The following is a 19,841-nucleotide window of genomic DNA, read 5'->3' as shown; positions in this document are numbered from 1 at the left end:
ATTCGTGAGTTCTTTTGGCTATATGTAAATCCGCCAATGATCTTGCGTACTTGCTCACTTGACATTTTCTTACGTCTTCGCGATGGAATGTCTGGCTGCTTTTACTAGGAAGTTTGAACGAACATTATATATATATATATATAATATATATGTCGATTTTTTATTTTAATTTGTTGCGGAGATTTGAGGTACAAACGTTTGATGTACGTAAATTATTTTCAGAGTATATAATTATATGCATCGTAGTTCTGCGATTTTAGGGAAAAGTTGTATGGACATGGTAATCCGATTCTATAGAAATGGTAAACTCAGAGCGTACTAATTTTGAAATGGAACATTTATAAATACTCGTCTCTCTACTCTGTCGCACCGATGTGCTTCACGTTTTCACGATCACTGTTATTTTTATATCACTCCATTTATGCTTGCTTCTTCTCTCTCCTCTCAAACTGTCTGAATTTTCAAGGTTCCGTTATTTGTGGCCGTAACAGGTTTTTTTTAACAGGTTAATTTGCCATTCATGATGTGTCGACGTACCTTCGTTCTTTAAATAAAACGTTATCATATATGTTATGTTATACATTTAAATACAAATATGATTTTCCAATATTACTAGAACTCAACACGCACGTATAAAATAAACATTCAATTCGAAAACGCTAATTGGTTAAAAATAATGGTACTATAAATTGCTATAAATGTTCATATCACGGGACATTTAATACTATCTTTAAACAGTTTTCATTACAAGTAACGCAGTGCGACACGTTACACAATCTATACAAGTTATACAAGCTACGTAAACTATAAAACTGAAGAAGTATTACTAAAAAAACCTACTTTTTAGAAGTGTTAAAGTACCATTTTCTCTTTCTCTCTCTGTATTTCTTTAATTTAAATATTTCTCAAATATTGCAATTATAATAGGACATAAATATTTGCATGAAGAAAAAAACAATGACAATAAAGAGACCCATGGAAGTATCCCTTCTCTAATTTTGATGAGTTTACAAATATGTTGTAACGTGTATACACTCCGAAAGAAAAAAAAACTGATTATTTTAAAGAGGTATTTCAGCCCTTAAAAGTGCCCTTAAAGTATGGGTAGGTATAAAAAGAGGGACTTGTATTTTTGCGTACATTACAACATATTTCAAACTCATCAAAATCGACGGGAGACATTTCCTCATCTCTCTCTCAGTACAAATAGCACAATTTAAATTACTCATGTACATGCAATAGTCGGGAATAATTCGAAATTTGATCTTATTCTTTTGCATTAGTTTGGTGTGCAAACAGCTCTTATAAACTTCTAAATCGAAACTAAACGCAGTTTCGCGCGCGCTCTTTGACTCTTATCGTAATCTAAGTTATCGCAATCTGCGCACAGAGAAAGGAAGAGAGAGAGAAAACACGAGGGAAAGGCGCATCTTACATTTATATGTGCATTAAATCGCGAAACCTAATTGTATAGCATTCTCGCACTCACACTCGCATTCGCGCACGCGACATGTGTATTGGCACCTGTATATATACCGAGTACAATTAAAACTTTGATGCAACCGGCGGCAATGAAGGTAATTTCCTGAATTCCAGGCGAGACTAATTCCGTTATTTCGAATTTCATCGCAGCAGAACTAAGAGAGAGAAGAGCAGCCGCGTTGTTGCGTTCTTTCGCGGTAGCCATTTCAAATTTGACCTCACGAACTGCCATCGCACACGCGTACGATGTATAACATCAACAAATTGCTCAACAAATTAGTATATCTACGCGCGGTATTTTATTTGATATCACATCTAATTTATTTATGAAAATGACGTCAAATGTTGGATCAATCTGCACTGATCAGGCCTCTGCTACGTTAGGCCGCGTCAACGTTGCCATCCTCCGGGATCCTTACGGGACATTCGAATGATGATTTCCGAGCACGTTGGAAGTAAAAGCTGGTAAAGTTTTCAACCAGTCCGATCTCTTTTCGTCGCTTCACACGAGAGATTCTCACCAGAACTTTCGCAACATTCTTTTTTCCTCTTGGTCGTGGAAAATATCAGTATTACCAAGATTTCTCGTTCAATTTGCGAATTTCGACGACAACCTCAATGCAATTTCGTTCGCTGAAAAAGAAAGCACACGTTATAAATACGCGATCGATGTTCCTAAAAGTGACGTTGTATTATCCAAAAATATCCAGATAAATTACAAAATTCGAATGCGCATGTGAGCCGACAGCTTTACATCGGACAAAAATAAAAGAACCAAATAATATTTTGAATGAAAAATATCAATCAATTCAATTAAAAATCAGTATCAGAGACAAAGCTGTTTGAGACATATTGTTAAAAATTATTTAACATAATGAATTTTTAATATATAATCATGTAACGCACGATCAGTTACTTAACGGTTTATTATATCGCTTTAACGGAAAATTGAACGCTCTAAATTTTTCATTTGGTCGAAATTCTGATTTTGGAATAAAGCAGTGATTTTAATATAATATTGTAAGCACATATTTTTCATGTTGCAATTTAATTTTAATTTAATCGTTAATTCTTGGCGTAACAATCAATAATTATAATATTGTAATACAAAATAGTAGCTCGAAGCATAAAAAATAACTTACGTGTAAAGGTACGTGCGATTTCATCTATGTCTCCATGCCATTCAGGGTTTCTGCGTGACGCGTGGTGTCCCTCCGATTCGTCTTAGGTGAGAACAGATACCGATAGATCGTGGCCGCGATTATCGCGCCTGCAATTGGTCCTATCCAGTATATCCAATGATGCGTCCAGTATCCGTTCCAGACTGCCGGTCCGAATGTTCTGGCAGGATTTAGGCTGCAGCCGGTGTAAGGGACAAAGGCAAGACACAGCACGGTGACGCACAGACCGAACTTGATCGCCACCGAGTCGGTATCGTGCTTGTTCCGTGAATCCCAGATTCCACAAGCAAAGAACACGAGTATTCCCGTGGCGAGCATCTCGGCGGCGATTCCGTGAATGGGCGTCAGGTTTTGATTGATATCCGTCATGCAAAAGGAGTCGGCCGCCGTTAGATTACCGCCATGCAGGAGGTATTGCGGTGTAATGGCCTGTAAACATGGGAAAACAAGTTAAACATCGACGTCCAAGTAATTTTTCGCCCGGTCCAGCGATTCCAAAGCGGCGAATGTCGCTTGCAAATGAGAATATACGTATCCACTGACCTTTAGCACTCCGTAACCTGTCAGGCTACCTAAACATTGTGCAATGATGTAAAGTCCGGCCAATGGGAGGGACTTGTTGCCAAGGATCACTGCAGCCACTGTGATAGATGGATTAATATGTGCACCGCTGATGTGACCAACGCACTGAAAAGAAAAAAACGATTGATCACTGTGATCACTATAAGACTCCAACATACGAATGGTTCATACTTGTATAGCGATCATGACGGCGATACCAAAAGCAAGAGATATGTGCATAAGCGTTGGAGCCATCCCCATACTGCCCACGCACGCCATGCATCCAACAAATATAAGGATAGCCGTTCCGAATACTTCCGCTAAAATCATCAGGAGCATGTCCATCACCGTGGTGTCCACTTCCATCAGCTTTTTCAACCCTGAAACACGCGAATAAACATGTTCCATTAATATCTTTATTTTCCTGTGAATTAATATTGAATTTACAAGTATTGATAAAGTTACATGTATTGAACGTAGACGTTCGCGTGGCTTTAGTTGTTGAGAATATCAATAGGGTTTGGATAAAATGGATCTTCATTGAATATTGAATATTTCTCCCTTTTACAAAGGAGTTTATTTAATAAGCAAAGAAACAAAGGGCAATCATTTAAATAACAATGGTATTTTAAAAATCATAAGTCATGATACATCTCTTGTAGCTTAAAAACAGCTGTTCAACCAAAATCTTTGTCAATCTACATATATAATATGTATAATTCATTTCATCATGGCAATTCTCTCGAAAAATACACTTTTAAAAAAACAGCTTTTAGTAAAAAAATAAAATTTTGTAAATTTTGATAAAATTTTTGTTTTCAAAGGGTGTTATTTATGCTATTTCAAATAACCGTTTGAAATTTATTCCAGAATAATCAAGCAACATAAAAGTTACGTGAATTATGCACATTTTTACAAATGATTATTTCAAATGTAGCCGAACAAATGTTGCTGATGAACAATATTTAGGATACCTAGTTGAGCTTTCAATTCTAGCTCTGGAATATCGCATTGAGGAAGTTATTAAAAAAGATAAGTGAGTTACAATCGAAAAAGCTACTAAAAATTGCAATATCAGTGTTCTGGGGCACATTCCATTATTCATAACAGATTAAACTACCATAAAACTTGTTCAAGATGGGTTCCAAGACAGTTTACAGACAAGCACAGAAAAACTAGACTTTGCACGTGTAAAGAACTCAAAGAATGTTATTTGCTTGGAGAGTTTTAGGAAGAAGAATAATGTGACAAGACTTGGATCCATCGTTATAAGCCGGAATTCAAGCGGCAAAGCATGGATTGGAAGCATCTCAGTTCTTCAGTCAGATGTGCAAATCTGACATCAGGATAAAGATTTCTTTGCTGCTGGAATAAAAATACTAGTACAACGATGAAAAGTAAGTAAATTGTTACATTGATTGAATAAACTGTTTTGAAACTGCAAGCTTTTGTCTACTTATTTGATGACATTCGTACTTTAACGAGTTTCTTTAACGAGTTGTTTAGCAGAAAAATTTTGATTCTCTTCGCCGCTACCGTGAAATTGTTTCAACATAACTTTCACGTAAATTGACGTACAAAATTTTCATTTGCAAGTCCAAAACTCAAAGTTGAACCGAATTACAGTTTGCGGCAACCAAATTAAAGTACGCTCTTTGAACAAGCTTATTCCATCATAGTGCCCATTAGTGCACAATACTATTTCGTTATGCAACCTGTTCTTGTTTCATTCATATTCGGATTCAATTTTAAACCGAAAGAATTAAGGGGGGAGCCTGCTTTAGAACGTTGAAAATAAGGTATAATTTTACGAATTGTTTTGGAGAAACTATACAGCGGATCATTATAAAACTTTGATGCATTTATTAGTACATGTTTAAAGATAAAAAAAATTATTTTTTGATTTGAATATATCGCCTGTAGAGGTCGTCCTGGAGGCATTGTACATTGGTGAGCATTCTCCTGCCTCCAAATTTCATCCAAACTGAAAAATTGAAATATTTTCTTGTTATTTATGAATTCCCATCGTCGATGAACCTTTAATATTCATAAAAACATTAAGTTAAACAATTATTTTTGCATGAAAAAGTTCAAAAACTTTGCCTAAAACTCGTACTTTTGTGTTCTAAGCTCCACCATTTTGGCACTTTTCACCTTTTTTCTTCTCTCTTTGGTTCATCGACGATGGGAATTCATAAATAACGAGAAGATATTTCAATTTTTCAGTTTAGACGAAATTTGGAGGCAGGAGAATGCTCACCAATTTGCGATGCCGGCGACGCGGCTGCACTAAGATTTCTCCAGGACGACCTCTACAAGCGATATATTCAAATCAAAAAATAATTTTTTTATCTTTAAATATGTACTAATAAATGCATCAAAGTTTTATAATGATCCGCTGTATAGTTTCTCCAAAAACAATTCGTAAAATATACCTTATTTTCAGCGTTCTAAAGCAGGCTCCCCCCTTAAGCTGCATTCACGAGAATGATTAAAGATTTTTCCCTTTTTCTCCTTTTCTTCATCTAAATACACTAAATACTATAATATTAACACGTTCCCTGCTGCGTGTACTATTTTCGGTACTAAAACTCATTTCAGACCAAGTGATATTTTTATCATCGCTAGATAAAGTGCAAGAAAATAATTGTTGGTGTCATTATTACATGCTTTATAATGATGTTTGTTAAGTTGCATCAAGTTTCACTATTTACTCTACTAAAAAATAAATTTTCAGCTCACAAAAAGTGAAAAAATAGATCATTTTTACATATTTATCAAACTCTATGTTGTAACTCTATGTTAACTCTATGTAACCGGTACAACGTACATATTGGTTTTAGTGTACATGCCCTGAAAATGACAATTACTCACAAATGGCTTGGCAGAGAACATGTTAATATACGAGATACATTACTCGTTATCGCGCAGGTTGAGTAACAATCGCAGGTCAATGTTGTGTATTCTTAGCGCCGACCAGAGAATATTATCGACGGCTAAATAATCGCTGAGGTCGGAGGTCATGGCTCCGTAACATATATCCTCAGCATGCAACGTTGATAACTTTGCGATTTCTTGCTTTGAATAAAATAAACGAATCTTATAACACACTACGATTAGCATTTAAATCGATGCAATTCTGCAATACACCAATAATTACTTTTCAAACATACCGTGTGTATTCCGACTTGCATGTCGACACAGAAAGGGAGGAAAGAAAAAGAGAGAATAAGGGGGGAGGGAGGGGAGGGGAGGGGAGGGGAATGGTGGGAGAGAGTAAAGAGGCGGGAAGTGCGAGAGATGGAGTGGGACGATAGCAGGGGGCGAGACTGGGGAGTGGAAAGGGAGAGAAAGAAAGACAGAGATAGGGGTAAGTTTGCGTCGTCGATTCATATGCGCAGCCGCCCCATTAGATTCGCGTTATGCATTTCCTGAACGAATCATTCAGATTCGTCATGTGTGCTTGCCATGCCGACTCTCTCATTTATACGATATTCGTAACTTATAACTTGACGCGCGGGGTGTCAATATCCTTCGGGTTTAATCACGCTTACATGTACATATACTCGCCCGCGCTTCTCAGCTATGCATACAGATGCCGAAGCACGTTTGCCCTGGAATTAAGGTCGAGTTCTCGTGATTAACCGTGCGTCGGGCAGATACAATTAAAGGCGAGCATGTGTCACGTACGGTTTTCATTAACATGGGCTCGGTGTACGAGCGCGCATATGTGTATCACAAACCTGAATACATCGATCATCATCGATGTTTCCTATATTAGCTAGATCTAGAATAATGGAAATGAGTTCGACGACGGACCAGTAGTTTGAAGCTCAAAGTTGCGCGTTTGTACTCTTAAAAATGCCCGTGTCGAATTATAGATGTATTAATTTTATAACATTCTTTTTATTATATTTAGTATATTTATTGGGTTGGCCAAAAAGTAATTGCGTTTTTTTCCAATAGATGGACATACATGTCTTGAAATGTAACTAACTTCATTCTAAACCGCAAATTCATTATGTAGGTTAACAACTCACAATTCAAGCTTGTTTTACAAAAAGAAAGTACACCATTTCGTTAACAATTGTTTGTTTGCCGTCGATTTCAAAATGGAAAATAAAAAGAACATTTTCCTCATATTTTGTTTTATTACTTCCGAAAAGGGAAAAACGCTGTGCAAGCTCATAAAAAGTGATGTCATGTACATGGCGAAGATGCTTTAAAACTGCGGCAGTGTCAAATTGGTTTACTAAATTTCGATCTCGAGATTTTAATGTGAAAGATGCACCACGCTCAGGAAGGCTAATCGAAATTGATGATGACAAAATAAAGGCACCGATCGAATCGAATCGGCGTTTAACGACACGAGAGATTGCTGAGAATCTTAACATATCGAAATCGAGTGTTGAAAACCATTTAAAACGACTTGGATACATTAGTAAGCTCGATATTTGGGTACGACACGAGCTCAAAGAAATTCATCTCACTAAGCGTATTGACATCTGCGATTCTCTTTTGAAACGTGAGGAAAATGATCGATTTTTGAAACGTATAACAGGCGACGAAAAATGGATCGTCTACAACAACGTCAAACGAAAAAGATCGTGGAGTAAGCGTGATGAACCTGCTGAAAGCACTTGAAAAGCAGATATTCACCAAAGAAAGATTATGCTGTCAGTCTGGTGGGACTGTGTATTTTGAGCTGCTTGCAAGGAATCAAACCATTCATTCAGACGTATACTGTCGTCAACTGGATAAATTAAATGATGCCATCAAACAGAAACGTTCAGAATTGGTGAATCGCAAAGGTGTTGTGTTTCACCATGATAACGCTAGACCACGTACAAGTTTGGTCACTCGTGAAAAATTGTTGCAGCTTGGATGGGATGTGTTACCATGATGTTACCACATCCACCATATTCGCCAGACCTGGCACCATCAGATTACCATTCGTTTCGTTCTTTGCAAAACGCCTTGAATGGTAAAACCTTTACTGCTGATGAGGATATGAAATCGTTGTTGGAATTGTTTTTTGCTGAAAAAGATAAGAACTTTTTTGAGTGCGGAATCATGAAGTTGCCTGAAAAATGGCAAAAGATAATCAAACAAAATGGACAATATATTGTTTAATAAAGTTTTTGTTTCCCATAAAAAATTCGTCTTTTATTTATATAAAAAAAAACGCAATTACTTTTTGGCCAACCCAATAGTATGTGTAATTCTAGAGTCGGCGATTGATAGATCGTCACCTGCCAAAGTCTCCAAATGCATGTATTTTATCTTCGCGTTTCAATATTCAACGAATTATTTCGAAAGAGATAATTCGAGGAGTTGGCAAAAGCCGACCGACCTGCAGCTAATCGATCCATAAAGAAATTGAAACACGCGGGTTTACGAGCTCTCTCAGCGTTTCGCTAATTTATCGCCGGTTAATGATCCGGTGGTCATAAAAGGTGGTGGCCAAGTGTTGGCGGAATAAAGTGTAGAAAGCCATTACGCGCGCTATGCTCCGAGTAGAAACCTGCGAGAAAAACCGTACTGCACGGTAATTCGAGATACATGGTGTACGTGGCGTACGGCAGATACAGAGCGAATACAATTCACAGAATTCATCGAAATATATCTTGAGCGGCGCAAACACGCGCGACTTTCCAAGCATCGCTCAAACGCACGACGGTATATCTAATAGCTAATTGAAAAACTGGCTGGCGGAGGCTGCAATCTGCCAGTAATTAAAAGGAAAGTGCTCGAGTGTGCAATTACGGATTGAGAAAGTAATCGACAATTATGTTCGCCGGCTGCGACACGTTCCCTATGTTTCCGCCAGCCTCATCTCGATGTCTCGCGTCTTTTAATTAGTCAGGAACTGTCGCTGCTCGGTCAAATTCAGATGGAATCGGAGAAATTGGATTAATTACGCCGGCGATATGTCGAAGGGAAAGGAAAAATTTGGATTGCGGGGAAATAAATAATTTATCTCGTACTTTCATCGATGCACCATCTGCGATATTCCTCGAACAAATATCGTATCCATAGAGTATCGATCATCGCGTTACGGATTTTACCAACTATCGATAGCGCGGAAGTAAAGAGAGACAGAAATCTACCGTATCGTCTCAAGCAGAGTCAAGGGACGTCAAGTACAGGTAAATCCTCCTCGCGGTTCAGAAAATGCGGAAATTTAAAAAAATATAAAATTTATAAAAACATCATTATTTTCGTTTTTCGCATTATGATTCAATCATGCAATCATTTAATCAAACGAGGGCTCATGCCAAAGCCAGTACGTATTCGAGATCGATAAATATAATTCCCATAAATTCAATGTTACTGAACCACACATGACTATCGAATCGTTAATAATGGTATAGAGCCAATGTTGCTTATCGATATTACATTGCCAACAATGGGCCAATATTGGGCCATACTTTCAACGTCGGAAAACCCCACTTGGGGTGTTTCGTAACGGATCAAACAGCGCAACGCGCGTTGTACGACTTGTACGCGTGTAAAGATAATCAAGCACAAGATATACGTATTGTATATTTTATATAAATAAAATATTTTGTATAATAAAATATTGTATATATTTACGTAAATACACACACGTAACGTAAAGTGTACGTATTGAGAGAATACTCTTCCTGTTGCTCCAGCGTTCTCTTGGCGTGATACAGTGAAAAGTATGTTACATCGATTATATATTCTAATCACAAGTTACATTACTACATAATTACACGCTATGTACGCCGTTAATTAATAGCAGTATGCAGCATGAACTTCTTGGATATAGACGAAGTTACGCGCGACCATGCTCGCTATAGCAAGTTGTAATGCGCTCGTTAGGAGTTAGCAATTGGCATGGGCACAAGGCACTTTGCTCGCAGTATTATTACAATTAGTTTTCCGATTTATCTCCTAGTGAGATGCTTCGTGAACTTTGACACTCGAAAGAATCGATCGCGAAATAAATACGGGACATGAAATTCGCATGTTTATTCAACATAAGAAATTCCACGCGTCGTTGGTACGATCATTTCGCCTGCTTTCATCGCATTACGCATGAAAGTGCTGAAGCGATTATCTCTGACCAAGTAACATTTGCTAATCGTTGACCGACGATGAGGATGTCCAAACATTACATAATAAAAAATACATAAAACACGCCAATTTTGTAACGCATTTTTGCGCGATATTAAAGCGATATTATCGAGAAAAATGCAATGAAAAATGTGTTAAAAATTATCGTTTTATTTCGTGGATATTTTTCGCAGTCGACGTGAGTGGCGTTAAAATGTAATGCCATTGAGTAAAGCTGACGGCGTTACATGCGCATAAAGACGCATAAATATTCATCCCTTTCCACTAAACAAGAAAGATTACGGTCACGCGAGCCCTCAGAGCTGTCGTATCCTGGCCGACCTACTCAAATATAATAATCTACGAGAATCATTGAATAATTAAAAGGACAGAAGCTGCAATGTTTCAAAGCGGTTTATTCAATCAACGTAATAGTTTACTTCCTTTTCGACATGATCCCCAATAATTATATACATATGTACTTGTTTCATTACTGTACCAAGTTTTATATTCCGGCAGTAAAGAAATGTTTGCTCCGATATCGCAATTGCAGATATCTAATATCTGATATCAGATTGCACATTTTTTCTCGTCTTCATAATTTTTTGATTTTCACATTTCACGCGGGATAAAACGGAATAAACGGACTGGATAAATAATAGAGAATGGATCGGAATCACGGCGCGGAGAAATTCTTGATTTTATTTTTGTAAAACAAACGGCGGAATGCAAACTGCCCTGCTGATCGGTTAACCGCTCTTATACAATTAGTAAAGCGTGCAGATAGTACGGAGATGCGCAGCGGTGTGTAAAAGCGGGCGCGCGTATTTTTCTCGAGCTTTCATTTCTCGCTCAGCTGCGGAGTATTAAATGGGCCACGCGCTCCAATTACGTTCGATCTCGCGATCTCTTAATGGCAATACGCGTGATCGCGAGATGTTTCCCGCGCGAGGAAACGCTACGCTCTTGCGTCGCGCTATGCGTCTGTCACGCAGCGATCCAAATCTTTTCATTCAATCCGTCGTAAAGGAGGAAGTGGAAGGCATATGGTGACCGTATGGTGGGTTTACTTCGGTACAACGTACCTCGGCATGTACACGCGAGAGTAACACGTGCATCGTACCGGTGCTGCAAGTGTGACAGTGGGTCAAGTTCGCGGTGAATGGCCGTGGAGTCCGGTGACTGCGTCGATCCCCATAACAATCCCCTCTCGATGAATCTCGATATAACTGACCGTCTTGTTACCTTTGAATTTCGCAAATTCACGGCGTGATCAAAAAGAAGAAGAAGAAATTTAAAAAACAAGCGTGCAAAGTAATATCGATAAATGTGATAAAATGAGTTAAGCGACTGCCTAAAATAAATCCTAAAATAAATCAGTATACCTCATATCAGTATAGTATTCTAGACATCTGTTTCGAGAACATTTCTTGCATACGTGAAGCGATACGTTTCGATAATAATCAAATCGCTTTACTGCGATACAAAGGGTATTGTCTCGCGCTGATTGCATTCCCAGAGTTTCTGGCATTTTGTTATCTGCACGCTGTATCGCCGCATGATCGGAATGGAAGTCGAGCACCATGGTGAGAACGAGTACCAGGGAAGTATCGGTAAATTACGGTGTGATCGTCACGATAAAGCTGTTATATCTGAACGTGTAAGGAAGAGTGAAACTCTGAATCTTTTAAAACTCGCGAAGATCGCGATGCACTCAATTTTCTCAGAGCGCTGCTTGTTTGATGCGAGTCTGGTGATAATTATGTTTGCTTGGTAATCTAGAGCAGCTCCTCGATATTAAGACCAATTATACGAATTCCGCGAATGATGCGGAGCGCAAAAGCGCAAGGAGTTGCTCCAAAATGTCAAAAGCGGAACAAAATATTTAAATGATTATTTAAAGAAGAATATTCTCACTTGTAATGAAGTCTCGAAAATTTATTTAAATAGATTCCAGATGTATTAGGTACACAAATTAATTTGAAAAAATTGAGTCTTTATTTACTTTCTTTTTTTGAGCGGAGATTTGCTAGCTGCTTGATAGATGGAAAAGGTATTGCAAAAGTAAATAATGGCGAATATTTCGAAGATTGATATGTTCATTATCTTTTTAGAAATAAAGACTCAATTCTCTCTAAAATGTAGCGAATTAATTCGCACACCAATTATGTACAATATTTCGCACAGAGCGCATGTTACATGCTACCTGCCTCCCGTTACGAAACTATTTATAAGAAACGCAAGAAGGTAAGCGCGAGTCGGCCGAAAGTATTTTGCATGCATTAGCATAACTCGATTTATCACCCGACCGGCCGCCGACAGTGAACTCCTTTAAATCTGGCGACGAAACGACAAGACATATTTACCCCACTGACACTGACGTTGACGTATCCGCACTCGTAAATATCCCATAACAGCGTAACTTACATCAGAAGTCAGCGTGGTAATAGCACGGTGCATCTTGGTACGCCCATTGAATCCATCATGCACAGCACCGCAGCGTTTTTAGCAATAGTGTCGTCACATTTGCGACGCATAGACACGCACATACACCTACAGATTTTCTCGAGAAGCGCGCTTTGATTGCAAATCGATGATTTTATTACGGAAATTGTAATAACGGGATGACACAAGACTGCAACGACGTGAGTTTCACTCGATTGCGATCGAGCGGTCGATCGTTGCCGATATCGCCGACGATATAATGCAAGTTAACTCTTGCTAGAGAGTTACAAAATTTCCTCTCGACAAATCGAATGCCATCCTTCATATTAGAAGAGGCTGCTATTCAAGACAGCAAGAAAACGAGAGAAGGCGTTCCACATTTTTCCACGTACATACACACTTACAATTTAATCACACGCGTAAAGTCCGCTGCTCAAGCTACTTTTTATGCGGTAAAAGGCGAAGAACCCGCTTCGTCCCTCCTCCCTGTTAATTTGCCGTTATATCCTTTCAGACTTGCGTTTCCAAAGTTGTTGGGCTTGTACAAGAAATAAACCGCGGATCTTAAACGCAAACGTAACTCACATAGCGGTTTGTATTCTTTCATCTTAATAGTTTTTTCTACATTTTATATAAAGAATATAAATAATTTATATAAATAACCATCTTTACTTACCATCCCTTTAAAGGGAAAATTGCATTATTCACATACTCCGTTCTTGGAACCTATAAACGGCAGCAGATCAATACATTCCCGAATTTTTAATGAATTTTAGCACAAGATACTTGAAATATTTGTGCCGACGAATCTTATAGACTCTCTCGATAATCGAAAGACAAAGAAACGTCGCAAAAAAGAAGAAACATCGCAGGCCGATGAAGAAATTGGGATTATGTACGAACTGATACGTGATCCGCATTCTAATGTCTGGTGGTGCTTTGCAATCTCTCTTTGCATTATCAAATTCAAATTAATTTGCCGAGTGTATTTTCGCGATTATAAATCAGCCGTGCATCGCGACCGCGTTCAAAGCAGGTGAAAGTACATGCAGATAATTTAGCATTCTTCGTGGCACGGTGTCGTTTTCCTAGATTTTCTCAGGGTGATAGAATCTACAAAAAGCCATTCAGGAATAATTCCTGCCAACGGCGTCTTCCTTCTTTCTTCTTTCGCCGCTCTCAGACGAGACGAGACTTTCGCAGGATCCGAGCGATATTCAATGCGAGGACTTAATCAATTGCGCATTAATCATTGTAATGTAAATATATGAATTGCTAAGCATGTAACCGACTAGTTAAGAGAGATCGCACGAAATCGGACTCTCAGAATATATCGTTCGCGCGTCTGACGCTCAACTCGCTCGAGGAAAAGTACGAAAAAAATGAAAAAAACGAAACGCAGTGTCAAGTGCATGCGTGCATCTGCTCCCATGATTATCATCCAATTTCATCGTATAATTGAGCGAGACTCCTTGCGCATCCCCGATGTATCTCGTAAAAAACCATTCAAACGACCGTGGTTTCCTCATGCGGTCTTATGCACTTATGCACTTTCCTTTTCCTAGGAGAAACGCCACCGAAATGCGCTTGTTAAAAAGAAACACAGCTTTCTAGATCAAACGTGCGAGGCGGTGCATCGCCGATTGAAAAGTTTCAACCGATGGTTGAAGTTTTTAAGTTCGGGGAAAAATGCATAGATGAAGAAGATTTGAAACGTTCGATGAATATATTGCACTATTATACATTGAATGATTGAAATACACGCAGACAATCGCGTTTTAGGTTCTGCTTGACGTTATAATTTTGTAAAGATGATTCAATTGATTCACTATACCTTGAATCATTATCTTACGTATTTATCTTCTCGTCTCACGTTTACTTCTTCCCACAATTTGAATTGTATTAGTGGATATCATGCATACTGCGCATATACTGCGATAGTACGTGTATAAATTAATTCAGTGCCCGTTCCTATTTAAATTAAATTAAAGTATTTAATTAAATTAAATTATTTAATAATATATACCTATTTTAAATTAAAACATTGTTCTGCTCTGTTGTTCTTACAGTAATAAAAAGTCATAGAAAATACTATAGAAAATAATAGAGATTATTTTAAAAACTAAAATTGTATTACGTTTTTTTGTATAAAATTTGAATTTTCTAAAAAAGGATACCAAATAAAATAATTAATACATTTAAATTTAAATAATTAATACATTAATTCTTAATACATAAAGTTGAATTGTATTTGAATTTTGCTAGAAACAATCGGCCAATCCAACCGGTCAATCCAACATACTTATATAAGAAGAAGATGTAAAACATTGCACGAAAGAAACAATGGCCAACTACGTAATTCAAAGTATGGGAAGAAGTAAACGTGGGAAGATAAACAAGGTAATGATTCAAAATGTAATGAATCATTTTGAATTGAATTGAATTATCTTTACAAAATCATAACAGCAGGCAGAACCTAAAACACGATTGTCTGTACGTTTATTTCAAACACTTAATGTATAATAGTGTAGTATTCATCGAACGTTTCAGTCCTGTTTCAAATCCTCTTCAGCAAATAGCTAAAGAGTAGTTAAAATTATTCTGTAGCTATCCGCTGAACAGGATTCGAAACAGAATCGAAAAGAGATTTGCAATATTGTGCTACTCTAAATTGAGTGACAGATAAATATATACATCTCGACAACCGTGTTTCAGGTTTTGCGATCGACTTATAATTTTGATTACAAGTACAATAGAATCTTTAACTAGAAATTATTTACCTCGAATTTTGCAAATGTTTTAATATCGATACAACAGATTTTATAGATTTATAAAAATTCAACTAATGAATTTGATCCGATTTCCGGCCCAATTTCCAAAACAAAGATGTTCGTGGAACGTCAAACGCTTAACATGAACTCGATATAAAGAAATGCGCGACCTCCGCTTTCTTCTTTCTTTCACCGCGAAGAAACCGCGCAGCGACAGGACGCGACGCGACGCTATGTATTCCGGAGAATAGGAGGTCGGTTGCTTCGCAAAGGCAGGCGATTCACGAGTTTAAGGTCAATCTCGAAAGCAGAAACGAACGATTGCGTTCACGCTGCCTTTCCATCTTGTTACACGATCGATTCCTCCTGTGCAACGCGCGTGCATCATTCCTTCGCGCTAGACTTTTCTACAAAATGACTTTTCTCTAGGTACGTTTCCCTTGCCAATCCACCCTTCCGCAATTGCGAGCTCTTCCTCACGAATCACCAATCACATAAAATGTTGAAGAAAGATATGGAATCGTGAGGTTTTATTTTTCGAATATTCGAGACTTCGCAGGAAGGTCTTCTAAATCTTGTAAAATTTCGTGTTTTTAATAACGAATATATGTTATGTTACAACCCATGTTATTAAAAACGCTAAAAAACGGAAGCAATATACGTTACAATCCATTTATTATTACACAATACATTTATCAATCGATTATTCATACTCACATGGTGCCTTCAATTTTTCCTTCGCCGACTGTATACTGTTGGATCGGAGGGTGATACCGATGCTCTTGGACTTTCCGTTTGAATTTTCCGTGACACTCGGTGGAGACACTATCGAGATACCGTTTTGCTCCATGTTGCTGCTACTAAACGATCACTGAAAGTAAAGTACAACGAGGTGTTAGCACGTCATGTTCAATTCAATACGTTGATGCCTTTTGATTTTGCCTTATCTGAATTACATCCATAAACCGCACCAAGTGTAAATTAGTTCAGACAACAAGCAATGAAGAAGCGACAGATAAAAACGATGGGTACAGGTGCTTCCAAAAAAGTACACACGTTATCTTTCTGTTATCTTTCTAACACGCTACTGCACTTTATTTGCACGTGTTTTTGAATTACCTGCTACTTTCTTACGCTTTTTAACGAATTTTGGCAAAATTACGAAACTCTAGCAAGATTCTTTGAACGAAATGTATCCGCGAATTGTTATCCGCATTTCACTCCCTTCTCTAGAACTCAACAATGCAACAATGTGAATGATAGATGGATGAATAGTAGAATCACTAGGAAGATCGAGACCTGGTAAATTTTTCGTGTCTTGGCTGATTAGCGTTAGAACACCTGTGACGTGCATACATCGTTATTAAACATACGAATGTTCGATAATGATGTAAATATCGTTATCTCGTTGGACTTGGTACTGCGTGTCAGCAGGATTATATCGTCAAATCGAAGTCAAAGTTATATCGTAGCGCAAATAACAAAATGGGAATCCAGATAATTGAGTTGTCTAGACTCAAGAAGCCGTACTTTAACGCTCCCGGTCCAAATTATTAAATTGTACGCCTGCATCGCGAAAGATGCAATTGCGCTTGATTACTTGCGTCCGCTTGTGACATTACAACAGTTATTGATGCGCTATGAAGAACGATATATCAACTATCGAGAAACATTCAGTTTCTCATCGAGAAAAGTTCATTTATAATACATTTCAACGTCTCGCGATGTTCTCTTATTAATTGCATTAGGATTCTAATCATTAGGCAGAATTGCGTTGATTAAGGTAGATTTATCGTGTTCAACGATTGCCAAACGACCAGGGAAATTCCTATTGAAGACAACGCGATTGTCGCGATCAGAGTTACCGATCTTACGTCTCACTTACCCCGAAGAGGATGCGTTCGTAGCTGTAGAAAATCCGCACGGATTCGCTTGAGGCTCCTCGGCAGTTAGTTTCGTTCGCCAGTCCGGTTCGCCAAAGGACTCATCGAGATCCGTGAAACCGGAAACGGAGGAGCACCGCGGAGGTGAAACGGACGAACGTACTCGCGTCGTCGTCCGTCGTCGTTTACCCACGGTCTTGCCTTTTATTGTTGCGTGGTTTGGAGAAGACTGAATCGTTTCGGCGAGTCGCGCTCTCCTCTATATGTAGAAAACCCTCCTCTGCCAACAGCCGGCCGGTCGGCCGTCACTCTCCCGTTACACATCAACGTGGTTCCGCGTGTGCACGATCACGCGAGTACAACCACGAGGAGGATATGTTTCTGCCAAATTGTCGCTGAAATGACGATGCTCGTGCGACGCCGCTTCCGCATCGGAAAATATCGGCTACTGTAGGTACGTTGTCGTCTAATAACGACGTGCGCGGCACGCATCGTACGTATTATACATAGTGGATACATGGTACCTACGTCTACAGGTATATTATACAAAAGTGCTGCCAAGAGATCGTCCGCTTGAAATTTCACGCTCCATTACTGAGCAATTTTCGAAGCAATTTGCAATGAAAATCTGTGCACTGCGCTAACTACTATATTTGATGGCCAGACTTCTACAATTAGTCTTGTCAAAGTCGTTTTGCGCGCAGTCGTGGTTTATTCTCGGTGCTTTATGGATATTTGATTACGTCTCTCGAGTCCACTTTAATCACGTATAAATTCTTATATAACTGATCGTGAGTAATAAACGATTGTTGGATCGTCGAATCGTTATCGGATATGATAACGCAGGATGTATACCAGAATGTATACTTCGATATTCCATTATCGGAAAGTGTTTTACAAGTGCTTTTCGAGAAACAAGTAAACGATCAATAGTGATTCTGTCATTTGTCCGATAACGTACAATGTCGAGTATCTCTGATAAATCATGTCTAGCCGATTAAATCACAATTTTGCTATCAGCTCTTGTAAAAAATAGGGAAATGAATCTACAATTTGATCCGCGTTACCTATCGATATAAGCATTCATGATTTATCAGACAACCAATTCGTGCTTGAATCGAGATTGTTTGTATAATTCATTCGACTCCTTGAAAACGACTACATGTGTCAAAAACGTGATTATCATGCATAACAAAATAATTTCTAAGTATGGCTCCTATCGTTTTCTTTTATCTTCCGTACTATTTCTTGTACACTAAACATTGGCTTGATCGCTTCGTGGCAAAAAAGCTGAAATCTCTTGTACAGTAACGATTCAAGCAATATACGGAGATCTTAAGTAATCGAACCATCGACTGCTTAACCAAGTGCTGCCTTGCCATTAACTAACCACATTTTGCATAAGATTGTCATGCCCGACGTGGGTCGATGACTTCAACGGTATCTATTTGAACACGGGAAGATGAAAGCACCGCACGTCTTGTCCTCGCGAAACAGGAGATTCAAGTATTGCGTACTATTGTTGCCAAATGTAATAGTCAAAATGCAAAATGAAACTAAATGTGCAAAACTGAAATAATAAAAATCAAAATGTCGCATTCGTTTCACACGAATTTGTATCTTTCTTTGACAAAGGGATATATAACATTGGTCGGCCATCAGCTCGCAACAATACGCAAGAAATTCGACTCGCTAGCTAAAAGTGGCTGAAAGCGACCAACAGCGAGAGCACATTCGCGTTGCTACCGCGCTCTCTGATGGGCTCTCTCTTCCTCCGCTGAATGCAAAGCAAAAATGATACTTTCGACTTTTCCCTCTCTATCCCTAGCCTATTCTATCTGGTTGTGTCTTACTCTCGAGAAATTTTTATGTGCACTCACTGATATGATATAACGTAGCTGGCGTGGGCACCGATCGATCACTCGGTGCAACTCAGTAGATTGATAGACACATTCTCTCCCAGCTATTCTTGCCGAAACAAAAGCGAAAAATCGCATGATCGATAGCAGCTAAAAGTATAAAACTTTTGATGCGATACCGTATCGTATAAATGGCGGGATAAGCGCGAATGGTGATTGGGTGAGGTTGGTACACGTGTTCATTTCTCGTACAAAGTAGAGATTCGCAATATTCAGTAAAAGAGAGGAATGGTAGATCGATCATGCGAATATATGGTGTAATTGCGACACGGTTTTTTCTCGACCCTGAGAACGGAACAGTAGGTCATTTCGTATGACGGGAAATGCAGGGAGAGAGAGGAAGATCCAACGTGTCTTTGTTTTTGTGGTGCTAGAAACAAATGGTTGCCCTGACCTCCTCCAATTCTGTGACAAAATATAAGTGGCTGAAGTGGCGAAGAGTCGGCTTCTTGATGCATCACATCAAAAAGCTATACGAGTCGTAACGAACAGTTTCAATTAGCAAAATTAGCAGTA

At 38.5% G+C, this 19,841-nt stretch overlaps 1 protein-coding gene and 1 long non-coding RNA gene across 2 annotated transcripts; both read right to left on the bottom strand.

Moving 5' to 3' along the window:
• Positions 1 to 215: 215 nt before the first annotated feature.
• Positions 216 to 17,660, bottom strand: LOC105283937 (aquaporin AQPAe.a). The gene is made up of 6 exons (XM_011347077.3): positions 17,409 to 17,660; positions 16,241 to 16,394; positions 3,417 to 3,604; positions 3,207 to 3,350; positions 2,625 to 3,092; positions 216 to 2,115 (listed from the first exon to the last, which is right to left on the bottom strand). Exons 2-5 carry the CDS (start codon positions 16,371 to 16,373, stop codon positions 2,649 to 2,651), a joined length of 909 nt encoding a protein of 302 aa, XP_011345379.1. The 5' UTR covers positions 16,374 to 16,394; positions 17,409 to 17,660; the 3' UTR covers positions 216 to 2,115; positions 2,625 to 2,648.
• Positions 9,455 to 14,907, bottom strand: LOC105283936. Its single transcript, XR_894778.3, has 2 exons — positions 13,429 to 14,907; positions 9,455 to 13,315 (listed from the first exon to the last, which is right to left on the bottom strand). It is a non-coding gene; the product is annotated as an uncharacterized LOC105283936 (long non-coding RNA).
• Positions 17,661 to 19,841: the final 2,181 nt, after the last annotated feature.

Source organism: Ooceraea biroi, chromosome 13 (assembly GCF_003672135.1).
Source record: "Ooceraea biroi isolate clonal line C1 chromosome 13, Obir_v5.4, whole genome shotgun sequence".
Classification (NCBI taxonomy): Eukaryota; Metazoa; Arthropoda; class Insecta; order Hymenoptera; family Formicidae; genus Ooceraea; species Ooceraea biroi.
Note: the sequence above shows the minus strand (reverse complement) of the source record. Positions and strands in the feature narration are given on the sequence as shown.